Here is a 20,867-nt window from a genome sequence, read left to right on the forward strand (position 1 = left end):
GAGAATCATTTCAGACAGTCTGACTTTTGCTGGGACAACCTCTGAGCAGGTTCTCTCCTCCCCAGTGCACTGGGCTCAGCAGCAATCACCTGCTGACTATGCCATGCTGTGCAAGAACCTGAAAGGACAGGATTTTCCTGTACTTTTTAAACAGCTATATCCCGCTGCCAATCTCTAGTACACACTGTGGGCTGCATAGACGGTCATAGGATTGACAAGTTTAGAGCCATAAACGAATACAAGAATGGAGTAGAAAGGAAGGACATGAGATGATCAATGTCTCTGCTGAGTTCTCAGGCCTAAGCTAGGAGGGCTTATTTTCAGAATGAGGAAGATTTAAGGAGATTCAACTAAAACAGTTTTTGGTCAAGTTTAGCTTCCTGAACAAGTTCTTCAAGCTTTAGATTAGTGCAAAGGAGAAGGAGAAAACTCTGCAATTGGGCAAAGAAAGAACAGACTTTCAGCAGGACTGGCACAGCTTTATCATCAAACTGCACTTGAAGCTCAAAGGAACAGTGTAGTTCAATCAGCTCAGTAATTCTCAATACAACACCATCAACACCCCCTCACAACCGCAGCTTAACAAAATGCAGCATTTCATCAGCTGAGCTATGGCAACTCCCCACACGTGCTCTCAGCCCAAAGCAAGAATTAAGTACAAGCACAGGGTCATTGATTGCTTTGGAGTAAAAGTGATTTAGTTAATGATCTTTTTTTCAAAGTAAAAGAACACCAAATCGCAACAAGATGATTTGTGTTATCCTAAAAAAGCTTGCCTTAAAACAATTTAAAGTGAACAATTACAAAAATTTTTTTGTACGAATTCTACGAACCCTTAGATGCAGGTGAAACTGCTTCATTTTGTCTAGTAAAAACACCTATTAGATCAGTCCAGCTTCTTGGGAATAGCCAGGCTGTAGTTCAAAAAGTGTTTTCCAGCAAAGACTGCTGTTGCAAAAGCACATGGGGGGAATAAAACATTGACAAAGGAAAAACTACTCCTAGCCTACACTGTTGATTTGAACTCTAATGAATTCAAGAGTATTTCTTTGTAAAAGAAACAGTAAGAATCTTCATTGATATTTGGAGATTCTGCTATTTTCCTTTTCTGAAAACATTTGCTTGCCTTCCAGCTCCTACTGTGTTTGATCTAGCTGCAGTGTGGTCAACTGCCTGCAAAATATGCTGCCATTTTTCCCGTGCATAACCAAGTAAGCTGAAGGTACAAGGAGCAGCTGATCACCACTGGTTTGTCTTCAAAGAAAATTATTTTTCTTCTTACAGCCTCTCACAGGATCTTTAAAGATAAAGCTGAGGAGAGCTGTACTTTTTAAATAAACAGAGTAATACTGAAGAACTTCTCATTAAGTGAACAAGGGCAGCAAATGCAAGATTTCCTAATTCCATACCCAGTTTTAAGGAAAGGTCTGATTATCTAGTGTACTACATTCTCTAGCTTATCCTCGAACAAGCTTTCTGAATCAAAAACACCAAAATTAATGACAAGAAGGTCTACTTCTGTAAAATGTTTTTTCCAGAAAGACTCTAGCCAATGTATATAATTAAACATGTATTTCAGGGACAGAAACCAAAGCCTCAAAGAACTCTGTATAGTATCCTCTCCATACATACGGTAGGATCATTCTTAGGGCAAACTCAAGAGAGCCAAGTATGTAATACGGAGCATACGCATAATGAGTTCAACAAAGCACTTTAAAGTGATTAAATAATAATCCTTCCTAAATTCAAAATACTGCCACTAATGCTGCTTAGAAAAAAGCACTGCTTTTATGCAGCATTACTTCCATTTGCCAGCAGAAACACTAATGACCAAAAAAAACCCCCACCAACCAAAAAAACAACCCAAATCCCACAACCTTAGAGCACCAAACACAAACATATTCTACAAAAACTATGTATCCTCTACAGGTCAGTAAATATGAAGTCAGAACTAAACATTAATTATTTTAGTTGTTTATGAACCAATTCTAACATTGTGAGTAATTTCTCATCATCTTCAATATTACATTCCTACTTAGTCACTTTTATGCCCAGAATTTATTAATAGCAATCTGAGCAGTCTTTGTCTTGCCACTGTTACTAGCTTCTCCTTTGATAATTTATATGAACAAATAATTTCAGCCTGCATACACATACCAAAAGACTTTCAAAGATAGCTGGGGAAAAAAAACAAGTACTATAAGCAAAAATCTCATCCTGTTTGCTTATGCCAAGAACAGGCAAAAATGCAGTGTCATTTAGCCTTCTGTGTTGATAACTGCAAGCTTTGGATACCATCCTATGAAACCCTGAGATTTGGAAGCAGCATACCACCTTCCAGCTCCTGGCTTCGGCCTTTGCAAGCAAATCATACTGAAAAAATAACATACTTAAAAAGTAACATTTTTTTCTGGTGACTTAGTTTTCAGACAAATCCACACGCTGCTCTATTTCACCATACAGCTATAGAAGCATTTCAGCTGCTTCAAGAAGCAGGTAAGGTCAAAATTGCTTTTTGCAGCAGCAGATAGGCCCAGATTATCTAGAATTCAGACAAACATCAAGGTGAAAAACCTAGTGAAGATGAGAAGGTTTTATTTACCCCAACCAGAACCAGGATGAACTGAACATCAGAAGGAATAGAGTTGAGCAGCAAAACAAAGTCTCATTCAGAATCAGTAGCTTAAAAAGACCTTCAAGACATCGGAGAAACAACAGTAGTAGATCTCAGTTGCGAGAGGCAGGAAAGAACATCTTACAATATGCTTCGGGGGGGGGGGAGTCACTACCTTTATCACGCGAGAGAGAGCAATATCAAAGTACAAGTAAAACATTACCAAGTTTCGAATATGTGTAACACACGTGTTGTAATCCTAGCTACACTAGCTTAACTGTCATATTTACTGGTTTTATTGTAGTCTGTTTGGTTGTGAGTTCATTTTTGGTTTGGTTCTTTTTTTAACAATACAACATTTTTGGGCAGCATGGTTGTTTCCAACTATTTCTCAGCACATTTTGGTCAGCCTACAGGGGCAGACCCAGAGGTTGGGCATTACAGCACAAGAATTCCAGGTCCAAAGCAGTCTCTCCCGATTTCACCAGCTCCACGAAATCCAGGGAGCTGGTACTTTTGAGGCTGCAAGTCTTCATCTTTAGCGTTTCTACAGACAATGCCAAAAGACAGAACTGTAGAGTTTATTGTTCACTAGATTGCTTTCAGATCCAATTCAAAAATTGTAACATTACTAAAAATAATCTTCCAAGTAAGAAGACAATTTGCAACCTAGCATGCCAATCACAACATTCTGTGTTAAAGTACTCAATATTTATTTAAACATACAGATTTTTAGAGCTTTGCTAATGTTTCCCTAGAAAGAACTGGATTTTAGATATTACAACTTGTTTAAAGTATTTACTTTCTCAATAATTCAAGCTATTATTAAATGCACCCATCTTACAAAAACAGAAACTACTTCCAGATAACATGCCTGTGGCAAGCTAGGTTGTCAGTGACATCCACTTGGAAAAAGTAAGGTAAGAAAAAAATGCAGCTGTTGAAATCTGAAACCACTCCTGCTATGGAATTTCCAAGTACTGTGGGAAGACAGTGAAACCAGCAGAGCATTTTGCCTTCCAAGTCATCAGAATGGTTAATGTTTAAGTTACCTTTCTGTTCACTGGTAACTGTACATGTGATCATCACTCAAACCTGTTCATGTCTGTGTGGGAATCGAGCAGACGTTTCTTTTGGACCCCCTATAGTGCCAGAGGCTGCTTCTCAAATGCCAAAATATCTTCACCTCTTTGTAATCGCCTGAACACAGCCCTAGCCCCAGCATTGCTCAGTGGGTTCTGCAGCAGGGAATACCCTCCTATGTAATCTAGAGTTTCCCTGCCCCAGCTTTGGCAACTTTGGAATAGGAATTCTAGCAAACACAAGGACTATCTTAGTCATCCCAGTTTTGCTATGACAAAACTTTGCAAAGGGGGAGAGGAGGAGAGGTCCTGGTACCATGTGTCTCCCTGCCCCATGAAGGACAGGGTAATGCTGCTTGTTGGTACAAAACAGCCAACGTCCACACTACCCCCACATTTTTTATTTGATGTTCAGAGATCTACTGGTTAGAAATAGTGCACATCAGAAGAAAGGCACCAACTGCTATAAATATTGTGTACATTTTTATTCAACATTTAAAAGTCCTAAAATAATTCATCATCACACAACCTATATCACCTACTAATTTCATCCTCACAAATGTTTGTCTGCATTGTGCAAATGGGGCAGAAGGAATAGCTCTAACAGACACTTACAGACATTGACTGCCCTCCAAATACTTTTGCATGCCATTTTTGAGGCAACAGAGCTCACAGGTTCTGGCTGTACCTTGGCTGCAGAATACTCTTCTCTTGTTTCAGTACCTGTACTCTCTAGTTTCTTTTATGCAACATACCAGTCCTGTCACTGCACAATATCAAACAGCCCTTCGCAAAGAAACTCACAAGATCAATTCTTTTTTGTTCTTGGCACAGGACAGCATCACAACACCCACCTCTTAGATATGAGATTAGCATACCTCCAGCACAGAATGATACTGGCACACAGGCTTCAGCACACAGCTGAAATCAGCTTATCATCTGGGTAGTGCTGAACGCAATGAGCCAGCTTGGATCCAAGCTGTACTGTCCTGGATTTGGAGGACTAGTGAGTGCTGGTGGAAGTACAGCAGCAGATCTTACTGGTCTGATGCAAAGTTTGTGGGAGGAGGAAGGCTTGATGGGACCAAGCCAGCTGTGTGCAATTGCTATCACTGTGTTAGGCGCTCCAGCACACAGTAAATCATTTATATTACTAGTTTTATTCCCCACTCTTCCAGTCTCCCCTTACCTTAGACAAAGGTTTGAAACACACCTGCTACCCTATCCTTTGCTGTAACAAAGTGAGATTCTAGGGCAATGATAGATGAAAAGACAAACACCCCTTGGTTAACAAGCCAGGGGAGCCTATCTTTAGCTTTTCACATGGATATCTGGTTTTGCAAAGCAGAACAGGGAACAGCATTTCAGGGTAAAACTTAGAGATGACCCTACTGCAGGCACAAGAGAAACAAGCCCTGGTCACTCAAGCAGGCATATGCTGCTGTTTACTATGAGACCAGCCTAACAAAAAAAACCAAACACACACCTTTTCAGTTCTCATTTGAGGAATATTTTAACAGATAGTAAATTCACAGGTTTAAACTACTTCCTTAATAAGCCCACAAAGCATTCAAGTACAGTGAAGAGTCTACAAGAGCACCTGTCACTTGGTCCTCCCTACGTTAGAGCTAGCGAGCAACAGGTTAGCATTATAATGCTAAAGCATTGTGAATAGCAGGTGAATTGTTTCTTCCTGTCAAGTTATTTCTGCTGGTTTTGTAGGACACTCAAACTGAAAGCTAGTGGTCAAGTGCTTCTTTAAATCTGGAGTGGACTTTTTTTAAATGTTATTTTTTTAAAACACTTGCTCAAGTCTCAGTCAAATAAAAATAGTCACTGAAGTTTAACATAGGTAAAATGTCTCCAAGAGAAGAGATGCATAAACTGCTTTAATACATCTTTAGAAAAAAAAAAAGACACTGGAGCAGACAATTCCTTTAATCCCACACAGCTGAGACATTTTGACACGAGATTTTTATCAGAAAGCTGTCACTTTGCTTGTCCTCCATCTCCCTCCATTTCCAGGCACCACAATTCTTCCTTTTTCTCCAGCTCTGGGACAGACTATGTACTTTGATAGCAAACACAGAGTCTCTCCTCCCCTCACTCAAATTATTTTTTCCTACACAACTGGAGACAGCTTTAGTGCAAGGAAGAACATGTCACGCTGGCTACCTTTAGGCCAGCAAGCAGCGCAGCATAAACAAGGCAGTTGTTTCTAAGATGACAGCCACACTGCTGTATTTCAGGCATTCTACTTCAGAATAGCTGTCCTGTAGTACATTCCAGTGGACTCATCACTCAGTGGCTGGGGTGCATCTTCTAGTTTTACTTCATCTGAAAGCAATCCAGTTCTTACACTCAAGGCAGGTCTGCAATGTGAACTTGAGGTGTGCAGGAGATCCCCTTAATTGCACACTTCTAAGCTGAACTCTCCTGTAAGTGAACCAAAGACTAATTCATTTGTAAAACAGACTGGACCAGCTTGTTTTCTAAAGCATATATTAGTGAATGTGAACAAGATCAGAACTGCATTCTAGCACGATACAGAACTGTTATTGACAGGCAGGCAATTACATAGAAAAAAAGTATTTCTCCATGATATAAAAAAAATTTTAAAAATCACACACCTTAGGAAACCAGCTCAGTCAAACTACACCATGTGGTTCATTGTCCTTTTAAGATTACTTCAACATTAGACAAGATACAGAAATGCTTTTCCATCAAGAAGAATTCAAGGCATATATGTAAGAACAACCCATATTAATCTTTAAGCATAATATCCATGGAAAACACTAGCAGAGAGGCTCTTTAAGCTCCAGTTACAAAACAAGTACTGGGGCCTTCTGTTAATATCAGCATTTATAGAAAAGCAGTACCTTCACCTGTTAGAAATGTCAAACAGATGCTCAAAGCTGAAACTATGCTTGGAATCAAGTGATAATAATAATCAATGCCAAGCAAAAACAAAAAAAAAGCCTACACTACCTTTTTATTTATTACCTGCTGCTCCTGCTTTAATCCGTCTCTGGATTTAGCTTTTTGGTCAACATTATTTCATGTGTTTTGACAGCTACACTCACCACACTTTTTGCTGCACAAGGATGAAAGGACTACACAGGAAGAAAGGAAAGTATAAATACCAAAGAGATCATGGTATCACCCTGTTCCAAAAAGCATTCGTTTTTATTTAAAAGAACATTATCCAGTTAAAAAAAGCAGTATTTCTGAGAAACACTTGACAAGCTAGAATATTTCAGTACAGAGTTGAACCAGAACAAGCTACATTTCACACAATAGCTTAATGGAAAGGGAACACAGATGTAATCATACAATTTGCAGCTCTAGTACAGTAAGAAAAACAAGAGGCTACGTGCTTCTGTTCAGCAGCATAGCAGTCATTTTAGAAATACCATTATAGGTGCATCTAAAACAAACACTGTAGAGAGGGCAACAGTTGGAACATGGAGGTTTCAAACAAAAATGTGCATTTACCCATAGTGCCCGGTGCTCTTCCAGACTATCAAACACTCTTTCAATGCCAGTCAGCCCCCAGCTCTGTCCTCCTGGCCCCTTCCTACTCCCAGCATGGCTGGAAAAGTCACAAGGAATAAAGGCAATAGCTAACAGGTTACAGTGTGTGCTATCAGCACAAGGGATTCTTCATGGCACATTTCTGGGAATCGAGCGGAAGAGAATTACTGACGATCCTCTAGCTTTACAGCCCAGAGCTGAGACGACACAGCATGATCCACACTCATTTTGAAAACTATCACATTCCTCCCCCCTCCTTGCAAAAGCACATCACAGCACTACTGCAGCATGCCAAAGTGCTACATGTACTGCAAGTTTACTTTGAGTCTCAAGAAGGAAACAAATCTAGAGGAGGTCTTCTAATCAACAAATCTCTTCAATTCACATCTGAAATGCTATCCAAGGCACTGCTGGGAAAAAAAAAGATGGACTTGAGATCACAATTAAATTTATATACTCACTGAAGGAACACAAATTGAGAAACCTCAACTAGTCCAGCAAATAATGTCAGCTCCACCTTCAAGTCTGATACAGCAAAAAAATACATTGGTGGAGTTAGTAGTAGCACTGTTATGGTCAGTTTTTTATTTTAGAGGAGAGTAAGTCACAGCTTTGTGAGTAAGTCACTTCCTCTAGAGTCGTGCAATTCAAAAGCAACTATCTCAGCTTCAGCTCTTTTGATAACTGGAGGCACTCACTGCCTCGCTCTTCCCTGCAGCACCCTGCACACTTCTTCACATACTGTCCCACTGAGGATCTGGCTGGCCTGAGACTATGCCCGCGTGAGTCACCAGGGCTTGCAGGCTGCCTGCCTCGCAGCAGGAGGCCAGGCCCTGTTCCCAGCCCAGGGCGCCCACCACATCCCCAGCCTGCGAGCGGGTGCACCATCAGGACGCCTGGCAGCAGCTAAAGGCACCAAGTGTTCTGGATCAACAGATGCAGATTTTCCCACAAAGCAGAGTTTAACCACCACCCCCCATTCCCCCCTTAAAAACCTGCCAGCTCTACTGCTAACATGCTATGAAGACCAATACTAATGCATTATTCTCACTTACAAGCAGAGCATAGCAACACCAGCTTAACCATACTGTAGATCTTTGTTTTCAGTCAAATTAGTCGTTCAACAACATCCATCTTATGAAGATCTGTATTTTTTTTTAAATGCTGTTTTACACTTTTAAGAGTTTAGAAGCATCTCTGAAAAAAGCGGCCAAATTAACAATCATCTTCATCTTCAAAAAGCAAAATTAAGGAGTTCTGAAGCGTTCATTTTATAGCCTAGAATAACATTTAACACATCTAGTGCTGCTTTTCCTGGAGAGTTTGCATAGGAGCCTGAGCAAAGCATCACAGCAACTGGGTAAAATGTGGGATTGGCCCTTTAGTTAGAAAATAACAAGGGGAAAAAAAATGCTATTTAAAAGAAAACAAGGCTCTAGTTTACTTATCTGGTAATAAGCAGTTCAAGTTTCAGAGACACTTGTAAATACCAGGTCTTACACCAAAGAAACTTTGTCTTTGAAATACTCTGCAGAGTGAATATACAGATCAATACAAGTCTATGGGCAACCACAGATTCTGATCTGCACAATAATCAAGTCTCATTACAAGAATGTACTTTTTCCTTGGCACTTTACTAAAACCTTAACCCTAGAACATGCTGCTTACAGCTGAAATTGACTACTACACAACTATTTTCTGACTATTCTAAAATTAGCAAGAAAAATGCAAAGCAAAAGATTCCTTTAAATTACTACCTGCTATACTTTTTTGGGGGGGTAGAAGCACAAGAGTTACATATTAAGTGGTACACTGTAAGAATAAAGTTTAAGAAGGAAGAGAGAGTTCCAAGACTCTAAATCTACAAGAGTTAATTACTTAAGTAACAATCTACATTTAAAATTCAGAACAGCAGCAACTGCTCTTTCCATTGATTTTTTTGTAGCCTACATTATTAAATAAAATCAGGGATATAGGCATTCAAAATATAGAAAGGGAAGAAGAGAATTGCTAAAGACTGGAGACATCCAGAATCTTCTCACAGGGCCCTTGGACTCGCACTGCTCTCCCCTCCAAAAGCACTGATCTCCAGAAGACAAGTCACACACTACAGAAATTACTTTTTCCCATTCAATTCCAACTGTCTGAAGTATGAAAACACTGTAGGAGACAGTGCTAAGTTTTGTCTTTTCTTGCTCACAATAAGCTCAGAACATAATTCTTGCACTAATGCTGCAAATCATAGTTCTTTCTGGCAAGCTTTTCTGAAAAATATGCAAGGGTGAGAACATTGTAGAAGTGTCTGCAACATTAATTACCTTTTTCCATTGTTACAGCACGAGACAATCAGCATTTAACACCATATTAGTTTTTCACAAAGTTTAAAAAGAATAAATGCTCATTTTCAAGATACCACAGAAGTATTTTGTGCATATTTTTAGCTACACCACAAAGCCAGGTTACAAGGCCTAGGCCTTCTTCTGTAAATACGAACAAAAAAGAAATATTTTTAAAAACCCCACATGTGAAAGTCGAATACTAACAGCACAAAAGGGGAGGAGGCAGCCAATAAACATTACACATGGCAGGAACCACCAACTTCACCAAGCACCTTCCTTCTTACAGAAGATCTCACTACAGAAATACAACTAGGGAGATCCAACTCAACTGTCTGATTCCACATTTTAAGCTTCTATTTTTAAAATAAAAGCGACCTTTGCACCGAGGATGAGTTAAGCCTCTTAGTGCAAACATATCTACTTTTGTCTAGTTTATCCTGTAGTCTTAAGGGCTTACATCTTTGAACGTGTCCAAGATCAAATAAAGAACCAAATCAAAAGATGAAAAAATAAATTGCTACAGTGGCTATGAACAACAGATGTTGGTTTCCATTCAAGGCCTCTGGCATCTCATCAACAGTACGAAGCAGCAACACACCTCAGATCAAAAAGCAAGCTTTTAGTTTGCAGATTCCTGTAGAAACAGAACCAGTTAAAGTATTCTAAGAATTAACCTAGCAACACAGACTCTCCCTTCCTGTGAAGGCAGGTAGCAGGTGAAAGCACAAGTTCAGGTACTTAACTAACTTCAGAAACTAATGATAAAAATGACAGCCAAGCAGAGGTTGGTCCATCATATCTACCAGTAAGTTAATTTCTGAACTGCCCTTCCATTTAAAAATCAATTCCTTTCAAAAACGTAATCACCTTCTTGCATGGACTTGAATTTTACAAGAGACTTCAATTTCAGAATGCACCAAACTATTTCTTTCAGAAGAATGAATCACTGATTATTACTGGTTTGTTTGGGTTTTTTTTTAAAGGGAAAGGTACATTACTATGCACGAAATTCCTTAGTATAGTGCTTTCTCCTTGTCACACCAGTTCCTGCAAAAGGATGCTTACTACAACTCACAAACAAAAAGGCAGACTCACTCAGGACAGGGAGAAAGAAGGAAGACTAGCATGCTTATGCACGTTTAAAAGCATTTTAACATGCTTTACGCTACCCGGTATGTTGTCTCTCAAGAAAGGGAATGTGCTTTTTAAAGGATGCTCTCTATTGGAACCCATTTAGTACCTTTATAAGCTAAAAAGGAGCTACAATATTTTACTGTGTGCTTTCTACAGGGATGCCAACTGATAACTCCTAAGTTTTTAGTAAAATAGATTTTTAGATTTATTTTTTTTTTAGATTTTGAGACACACACTGCAGCATATAAAATACAAACCTATCACTTGCACTAACAAGAACCTTTTAACTATCTTTGGCCTTACTTGCCCAATTCCAAAATAGATGCTTAATAAAAAAAAAAAGGACCTTTTTAGACACAGACACACAGAGCACACATCCTTCATTCAAAGACTTAAGTGATAAGGCAGTTAAATAGAAAGCAGCAGGTAAAAACTGTTTGGTGGGGGATTCTCAAACAGCATTAAGTGGATTTTGTTTTGTCCTCAAAAAGAACTAGACAATCAGGATTTGCATGAGTGCTCCTTAAACAATTAAGTGACTTCTGTTCCTCTTCTTAAATTCATTGTGTTTAACAGAGGAAGAGCAATAGTTGGCTTTATCCTGCCAGTCATTTATGCTGAAAGTCAGCTTTCAGAAAATACACAAATCCCATGACAAAACCGAAACCAAGCACAGTGGAAGATGTATTGCAAGACTGGCGGAGAGGTGTGCTTAGTACTTCACAGGCAATGGAAGATGTTAGTGTTCAGAAATAAAAATATTGCTATGACTGACTCAAAATGTCTATGATGGTAAAATAGGAATGGCTCCCTCCACTAAAAAAATACAGAACATAGTCTCCTGAATTAGTTATCAAGAACAGAAACTGTGTATCCTACCTACATTTCATCCAGTTCTTCAGTACTATATTCTGCACGGGTTTTTTTATCCTTCCAGTAATGCTTGGCTAGTAGGTTCACTAAGTTCGTACATTATTTACAGCATATCTGGAGAGAAAGATAGGCCTCTCCCATTTACCTCAGTTTTCTTTCCCTTTTGCATCTCTCCGATATCAGCTTCCCTCCTGCCCCTGCAGCTGCTATCTGCCTTGCACCAAACAATTCTGCCTGCATACCTCACTACCAACTTGTAAACCTCCAACCGTATTTCCAGCTGTTCATACATCCTTTTCCACTGCGCTTTCAGACCACCAAGTATTTGCATTTGCCAGAAACCAGACCTTTCTCATGTAAAACTAATGGTTTTCAGTGTCTCAAGGTTCCTGTAAAAGCCTAATCAATTTAAGATTATTCTGTGGATTTGCTACAGGTTAGCTTACTAGGCATTCCTCTGGTTTTCTTCCTTGACAAAAGTTAAAACACAAACAAATGCATTTCCCATCACTTCAGGTGGCTTTCCTGAAGATCTCTGCCTCAAACCCAACAGGTTTCACAGCTGGGTTTCTCTTCTCCCTACAGCTCAGGGTCAGGAGCTCTGATTTCATTTCTTCCAGAAACAGACAAATAGATCTGACATCTCTGTTTTGCAGCACAGCCTATTCATTTGCCACCTCCCTTTGCGGAGTCAGTGGTAATTGGTTACATTCTACACCAGCGCAGCTTCTATGTGAAAGCAGAATTAAAAGACGCAGGCAAAAGCTTTTGTGCCACTAAAAAAAAAAAAAAAAAGAAATAGCAAAGTTAGTCTCCCTGAGTCTGACCTTATGAACTCCCCGTTTTGAAGCACTATTTTAGTACCATACATGAACAGATTATTTACATATAATAAGTACTCTTTGATAGAATGCTTAAAAGAGCTTTCTACAAATTCCTATTCCAGCCTCTAAGGTATCCCAATCCAACACCAAAATCAAAGGTCATCAACCTCACCCCTTATGAGAATTTCAGGGAAACAGAAGAGGTTGCTCAGAGTCCATCACAAAGGGCTGCTTCCACAAGTGAGTTCTTTAGCACTGAAACGTATGTTCAGACTGGCAGGGAACAGCAACGGAACTAGAAGGCATCCTATCTATCAGTTCCAGTTTGCATTTCTCAAACAGTATAGTGTTTCACATACATCGTATTAAGGATTTTGAGCTACTTTCAGATAGCTACGTACACGTTTCTGCACTCACATTCAGGGAGCCTATTTGTATAGTGCAGTCACAACTGACTCTTGAATTCAGTATAGCGCATAACAGAAACAGAGGAAAATACATATAATTTCAGACTGGGCAGAGTAAACATAACTTCAGTTCTCTCAGTCCTCTGACTTTTGACCAGATCATTTATGAAGGTCATACTACAGAGTCTCACAAGGACATGAAGCAAAAGCCATATTTCTGTGACCCTATCATAAATAATATTCCTCAAGCACTGAGGAAAGGCCATATCACTGCCAACAGACAGCTATCAGTCACAAGAGAACAGGGCAGTCCAGTTAATCAGTGACTTCACATAAGACCACCATTGGCTTTTTTGTCTGGGCCTGAACTAGTCATTTGCAGCACAAATCCACAAGCAGTCCACAAACTGCAGGATGTGAGGTTTAACAAAACTCAAGAATGGAGGAAAAAAACCACCCAAAGAGCTAAACCTTGCTTTCCTTTTCAAAAACTCTTTTTAGGCAGAGGTTTTCGTATGAGCTCCATTTACAGAGAAATCTAGGTAGATCTTGCTGAAACCTCCCTCCCTCTTTTCTGCATCACTGGAAAACAGGAAAAGCTTGGGGGAAGGGGGCAGGTGAGAAGACTCTTCCCTTCCCCCATACTTTTACTCTAGCACCACTACTTCAGGAAAAAGCAAATAAAATGGCTTAAGATTCTGTCCATTTGTACCATGGCGTGTGCTTAGGTGTAGAGAAACACATATATTTGATAGAGAGGGGAAAAAAAAAAAGGCAGCTGAGGATGCTAAAAGTTTATGTGACTTCAAAAAAAGCAACTGGGAAAATAAACAGAAGACCATTACTGGCATACCACCCCTCAGCACGGGTCTCTGAACCAAAAGTGGTGGGAGCTTGGGGAAGTGCTCCGCAGAACTGTCGGTAACACACTTGGCCCGTTTTCACCCTCCTCCCCAGGCATTCAGTATCAGCCACGTTTTGCAGAAAGGGATGAGAAGGGTGGGGCTGGCACACTCGTCTTGGAGGTACTGCAACACCAGGTCAAAGCACAGATGGGATGGAGCAAGCTCCAAGTTCTAACAATCCATGAATATCAAGCCTTCAAAAGAAGGACATACCAAGTACCATATTCACTGAATCAGGCAATGCATTTATCTTAACTAGAAGGCCAAGAACATAAAATACTGTGCCAGACAGCAAGGCTGTTCTTCAACCCATTTTTCTCACCCAAGAGAACTGGATACACCTGGGAGCATAAATTCCTTCAATACCTAAATTTAAGCACTAGTGTTTTAATTGTAACAGACACCTGCCACATGCTACTGGATACAAAGGAGTATATATAATATACTGATATATATATAATGATATATATATAATGATACTATAGGTATCATTAGCTTCCCAAGCATCCCAAATACCCAAAAGCAGAATGGGCTAGCTTACTTCAAGGCTGCTAACATGTTATTAGCCTGAGACAGACTCACTTGACAGCATTCTATTACGATATTAATCTAAAAACAGTGGAGGAAAAGCATCTTATAAACATTATGTTGAACACTCACTTCATGAAATAACATACTGTTTTTCCCTCCTAGTCCATAAAACGAGATCCTGACCCAATGTTCAACAGAATTTACAGGTATCTTTCCATTGACTTATACAGGATCACATCGTCAGACAACTGCAGGTTTATACATTTCATAACATGCTTTTAAAAGATTGAATATTTGTCTCTTATTGGACAGCATTTTGGAAGCAAAGTAAGAGTTGTAAATGGCTGCATCATGATTACTGTCACAAATCACCATCTATACATTACGTAATGAACAGGAGCAAAGCAGCTGACGAGGTTCCAGAGGCGTTCGCTGCAGGAGTGGAACTGAGATTCCTACCATCCCCATCTCACTGTCCCCGCCTTCCCAGGACAGCACCCTGCCTCCTCTTTAGACACATGCCACCACAGTTCTTTGCAGAGCCACACTGCAAACTCAAGAGACTAAATAATCCCTTTTTTAAAAGTGGCACAAGCAGTGAGCTACGAACAGTCAATTAAAAACAGGAGCAATTGGGAGAGGGGCCACGGGTCTTGTAAATAATTTCAAACTCCCTATACTGAAGACAATTCCAAAAACATCATCTTACTTGCACAGATATTAGCAAATCATTTGTGCAATAGGAGGATCCTTTCACTTAGCACAATACCACCATATGCGTGATGTTTTCTTGAGATATTCTTGTCCATCAAAAGTGAACCAGCGCTGTTGATTTAAAATACTTTAAGGCTACAGGTAAACAAATTCTGAAACAAAGAAAAACAATGCACTCATCTCACAGTTACCCCTGCTCCAAGCTGAAGTTCCCCTAATACCTTTACCTCCTGGGTGGTCTCAACTCCACAAGAAGATTATTTCCTTCAATTGCTTCACTGGTAACCTTAAGAACTAGCTGTGAGATTATATAATTTAATTAGTGTAAATCATGAAGAAAGCAAGAGGATAAAGCAGCCACTAACCAAAACCAGCCACTACTACACATACTTGGAAAGCAGACTTGCAAAATACATTCACTTGTCAAGTTTGCTTTCTCCTTGTCTAAATCAAGAGAGATAAAGTATCCAAGTACAGCAGCATTAGCAAGAAACTAATTTTTTTTATTTTTTTTTTTTACAAGCATGTTTTGTAAGACATACAGAATCTGGCTTAGACCAGAAAGTTTTCCTGGCATAACTACGGTTCTTAGGAAAAACAACAGCGGGGCATGATAAATACCAGAAAAGGTCTTGAGAACACATCTTCAAACAGGGGAAGAATCATGTTGTTGCTCTAAGGCTTTCTCTGCTCAAGTAAGAGACAGGATGATAGGCTAACCACACTTAATTTATGCCATGAAGTCTTTACGTAATAGTTGAACTGGAGTTGTGATCATAATTATTATAAACATGTATTTATTGGATCCGCAGCCAGTTTCTACACAAGTTACTAAGTTTTGAAAAAAATATTTTAAGATTGTTTAAGGTCCAATTTAAAAATCAGCCTGCTAAAGGTAGAAAAATAAATTTCTAAGAGGCATTAGCAAGTTACAAGAACCACAATACTTTTCACCTCCCCCCCCCCCCCTTGGCTATTTACTGTATGTCAAACATGATTCAATACTACAATGGGTATCACACAGTCCCATTTATTTCAATTACTGTTTACTAAAACTGGGAACACAGTCAGATGCTCATTAGTACATCAGAATGTACACAGATGCTTATTAAGCATAAGGATCTTCCTCAGCAAATCACAGTATATATGTGGTAATAACCTGTAGCATTACCACACAGACCTCCAGCAGAAGTGTCATTTTTTTATTAAGTCACTAGTATGCTTGCGATCACTGCAGTGGAAAGGTGTCTCCCTCAAACTTAAGAAAGGTCTACTTGTAAAATACTTGACACACAACTAGGAGAAAAAACCCTTAACACAAAAAATCTACAGTTAACACTGGCATAACAAATATTTGGGTTTTGCACCCTGCCACAAACACGGATGGGGAAAAGGATGTGTGCAGTATGCCTAAAGAAACCCTCTCCAAGGCAGACCTAGGATTTTCAACAGACAGTAGGTTTCTGTAACTCAAGAAGCATGGTTTCAACTCACAGAAATAGGATGACTTCCGCACTCTCTTCTGAGGAAACGAAAGGTGCAATAACAAACAATACTGACTCACTAAATCACTTGTCACTTCAGAAAGCAGGCTGTACTTTTTAGCTGTGTAAATATATTGCTGATGAAAGAAGCCAAGATTCATAGCTCTTGATAATTAAGTTATCGTAGCTTTTTGATAATCAATTATCAAAGAAGTGGACAGACAACATCAGTAAGCACAGTTATTTTTACAACTTCTCTTCAAGAAGTTTTAGCTGGGGGATCTAAAGAGGGTTCTCTCTTCTTCTCTGGGATGACCAGCAACAGATTTTTACATAAACTTCTTCGGCCTTCATAGCATGGGTCTAAGGCCCAACAGTTGTGATAACTGCTATATTAGTCATGGCAAATACGGTCCTAATCTAGAACTATTCAGGAAGATTCTAAAGCTCCCACAGCAATGATGTTTTCTGTGGCATGCTTTATTTAAATATTTTAAATTAAGTTAGACGTTTCTATCAGCAAGTTGAAGGCTACAGTTTAAGTGACACAGAGCCCGGATTTTTTTTCCTCTTGCCATAACCTCGTGGAGCAGCCGACATGATAAATGGCACAGCCCTACCTGCCTCAATCTTGAGGAACGAGAAAAGAGGGACAAGAGAAGCCAGCCAGCCAGCCTCCACATCCAGCTCATCACAACCTCGCACGGAGACATCTACGCGAGTTGCAATTACGAGCACCTTACACAAAACCGGTGCGGGTTACAGTGCACAGACGGAGGAAGGAGGTAGGCACCTCAACACCCACGTTGCCACTTCTTGCCTCGCAGAGGCGGAAAACAGCCCCTGGTGCCCCCGTCCCAGAAACCACAGCCGCGGCGGAGGCGGCGGGGAGAGTGGCTCCGCGGCTGCCCCCCGCTGCCAGGCGGGCGTCCCGCAGGCGTGAGGAGAGCGCTGCCTCCTGCCCTAACCCCGTGCCCCCGCAGCCCGGCCGGGACACGACCTCCGCTGACGGGGGGTGAAACGGCTGCGAGAAGAGCCGGGACCCGCGGCGCAGGGCTGAGGCGAGGCGCGGCCCCCGCCGGAGCCACCGCCTGACGGGAGGCGGGCGAGCAACGGCCCGGGAGGCGGAGCGCGGCCGGCCGCCCGCCTCCCTCGGCACGCCGGGGCGGTGAATCACGCTCCCGTCCGTCTCCTCCCCCCCCCCCCCCCTCCTCCATCTCAGCAGCGCCCTCAGCCTCTCTCCTCCATACAAAAGCAAAATGTCCGCCATCTTCACAGGCTGCTGCTGCCGCCGCCGGGCCGGAGGGGGCTGCGCCGCGCCGCCGCCACGCGAAGGGCGGCCCCGCGGCGGGGCTGGGGCGGCCGCAGGGGGCCCGGGGCAGCCGCAGGGGGGGTTATTACCTTGATGCAGTAGGGCGGCTCGTCGAAGGTAACCAGCATGTACCTGTCGCCGCGGCTGGCCGGGTCCCGGGCCCGCAGCTGTGGAGAGAGCGGAGAGAAGCGGCGTGAGCGGGCGAAGGGGGCGACCGGGGCGGCGGCGGCGGCCCCCTCGGCCCCACACTCACCTTCATGAAGATCTCGACGGCGCCCTTGGCGATGTCCAGGTAGCTGGTGCCCAGATACGCCCGCTGGTTCATGGAGGCGGACGTGTCTATGAGGAAGAGGAGGATCGGCATGGTCCAGGCAGAGCCCCGGCCCGCCGGGCACCCTGCGGGGAGGAGGGGGGGGGAGCGGCTCACTCACTCCCCCGGCCGGCCGCCTGTCCGCCCCGGCTCGGCTCGGCTCCGCTCCGGCTGCGGCCGCTGCGGCTCGTTACTGAGCTGCCTGTGTTCGCCGAGACTCAACTTCTCTTCCCTGAGCTTCCACCAGCACCATGTGACCAGCGCGCACGCCATTGGCTGCCAATTATACCCACATTTGCATATTCATGAAGGAGAGGGGGAGCGGGGAGGCGGCGGGGTGACGAGGGACGCGGGAGGCGCCACCGCCGGACCCCTCCGCGCGCGCGCGCGCCGCACCTGTCACCCCGCTCCGCCCCTCTGCGGGGGCTCCCCGCCCCTCGCCCCAGGGGCTGCCCCGCCCCGCTCCGCCCCGCCGCGGGGGCTCTCCGGGGAGCGAGGACGCTCGGTGGCGGCGCCGCCTCACGGCGCCCCTCGGTGCCGCCCCCCCACCCCCACCCCCCACCCCCACCCCGGTGACCCTCCCGCCGCTGCGGCCCCTTCCTGCGGCTGAGTCACCACACGCCCGGGCAGGGCGCCGAGCCGCTGCCTCACACCTGCCCGCCGCGGCCTACCCTCACCGCGGCCGGCCTCAGCGCCCGCACGGTCCATGACGGCCCCGCCGGCGCCGAGGGGAGCAGGCAGGAGCTGTAGGCTGGCTCTGGGGAACCGAGCGAAGCACCTGAGCGAATCACCCGGTGATATAATCGCTCCGTTTCTGGTGTTCAGAGGTTTCACTTAAGCACTGAATCTTCAGCCCTCCACGTGCGATTACGTTGCAGTCAGGTAACGGCCATCTTCCAAGGGCAGCAGGATTTGGGTACCGCGTACCGTCCTCGCCTCCTCACAGGGCACCTCACGGCACCTGGATGAAGGCAGGATGGCAACAAATTAACTGTGGCAAAACTGAAAATACATAAAACCCTCCATTATTTCCTATCGCTCAGGTGAAAAAAAAAAAAAGTCTCGGTCTGAACACAGGGATCCAGGTGTCCTGTGCTGAGGAAGAAAACAGAGGCCTCAGCCCTTGAGCAGGCTGTGCTGGGATGGGCCCCTGCACTCGCACAGGCCCAAGCACCTACTACTGACTGTAGTTAGTGACTGTAACTGGATAAGTGGAATGAGACTGAGGAAATATTTAGCACTATGTCTGCTCGTGAATGCTTGTTTGCTTCCAGGATCGAATCCAAAAAACACAAAAGCAGCACTGTCAACATGAATCTTAGCTTAAGTAATAATTAAGAAACTGATAATATTTTCCAACACTTTTACATTCGAAGGCTTTTCCGCAGATTTTTTTTGCTGTTCATTTGAACAACAGCAAAGAGTCGGTTTCAGTTTTCACTCTGTTTTTGTGAAGCATTTGGATAATGTTGTTGTTTCACAACACCACAGGTGAATTCTAAAATCCCCATTAGAAAGCATTACAAAGTATGAAAGTTTGTAAAGATATCATTACCTAACTTGATAAAATAATCAGAGATGTAAATTCATTTAATTCAGGGAGGTACTCATCCCTCTTGTCACCAAAATAACCCCAACATCTGAATACAAGACAGTGGTAAGTCTATATCTCGGTTTTAGAAAGAAGTTTGTCTTTTAAAAAAAATCTTAGCTTCTGCAAATATTTTTCATATAACATTATCAAATTATTTAATTTTTGTGAACCAAAAGCAGATAAGTCAATAGTTGAAAAGCAGCTCATTTTGAAAACAAATACTGTCAAATTTGGAGACTCCATTCTGTTATCCAGGCCCTCTCCATAAGTTGGTGTATGTGCGAGCGCAAGCGTGATCAAGGTTCCTGAATTTTAGCAATCATAGCAGAAATGCCAGGAGGGATAAACAGATAAATATTTTTATGCAAGTGATTAGTGCACATGAATGGAGCCAGACTGAAAGAAATGGGATTTGAATCTCTATAGATAAGACAAAAACGCAGATACTGTATTTTTGTACCGCTGCATGCTAGTCTGGAAAGACAGCTCCTAGATAGGAATAGATTTGCTAAGGACTGAATGGAAACTAAACTATTGGTAGAAGATGCCAGCTAATACCGCTAGGTCCCTGCACTGAGAACTTGATGAGGCCACCTATGCGTTTCTCTCACATCAACCAGATGAGGTCAGAGACTAACTTGATTCCAGCTAACCTCAGCCAATTCAAACTGGCAACCTAGAGGCCCCGTGTCCTACAGCGTCCTCAAGTCAGACTATATGAAATACTAAACAATTACAAGTTCATACCCTCACCGTATTTTTTTTACTCCAGACTGCCAGATACCTAAAAGCCACTTCTCTCACATCCAAACATAGTATTTAAAGGTCAAAACGAAACTCTCCTGTTTCCCATTTCAGAGGTTGACCTTTCCAAGGGCAGCAGCAGGCAAGGTTCACATACTCTCCCTCCCTCTCTGTTGAGGATTTTGGCTTTTGGAGCCTGCTCCTGCTGGACACCACAAGAGCTGAAGTCTAGGTTTTTTCTGGACACAATGCAAGACATTTATTTAGTTTAATGAGACTTTTTTTTATTCCTGAAAATAACAGACACTGTGGTTGCTAATGTGCATGAACACAGCTAGAGTGTGTGGTTCTTTACTGCTCCTCCATACAACTTGTGTTTGCAGTGCTGACCACCTGGCAGCTATGGCAGCAGACATTTGCTACATCTATAAAGTTCAAACTTTTCTTGGTTTTTAATTGAAATTAC

General features: G+C 42.5%; 1 protein-coding gene across 5 annotated transcripts in view; it reads right to left on the minus strand.

Annotated features, from left to right (window-relative positions):
* Positions 1–18,302, minus strand: part of LOC140658410 (integrator complex subunit 6-like) — a 43,991-nt gene extending 25,689 nt beyond the window's left edge. For 2 of the 5 annotated variants that reach the window (XR_012044728.1, XR_012044727.1), the window contains exons 1-2: positions 18,007–18,194; positions 17,843–17,920 (exon numbers count right to left, since the gene is read on the minus strand). Coding sequence is in view for 3 of the 5 variants with exons in the window: in XM_072876811.1 (XP_072732912.1) it covers positions 17,843–17,920; positions 18,007–18,117 (189 nt within the window). In the remaining 2 variants the exon portion in view is untranslated. Of the gene's footprint in view, positions 1–17,842; positions 17,921–18,006 lie in introns of all 5 variants that reach the window. The other 3 variants (XM_072876811.1, XM_072876810.1, XM_072876812.1) reach the window with 2 other exon arrangements.
* Between the last annotated feature and the right edge of the window lie 2,565 nt (positions 18,303–20,867).

This window comes from Ciconia boyciana, chromosome 12 (assembly GCF_034638445.1).
Source record: "Ciconia boyciana chromosome 12, ASM3463844v1, whole genome shotgun sequence".
Lineage (NCBI taxonomy): Eukaryota > Metazoa > Chordata > Aves > Ciconiiformes > Ciconiidae > Ciconia > Ciconia boyciana.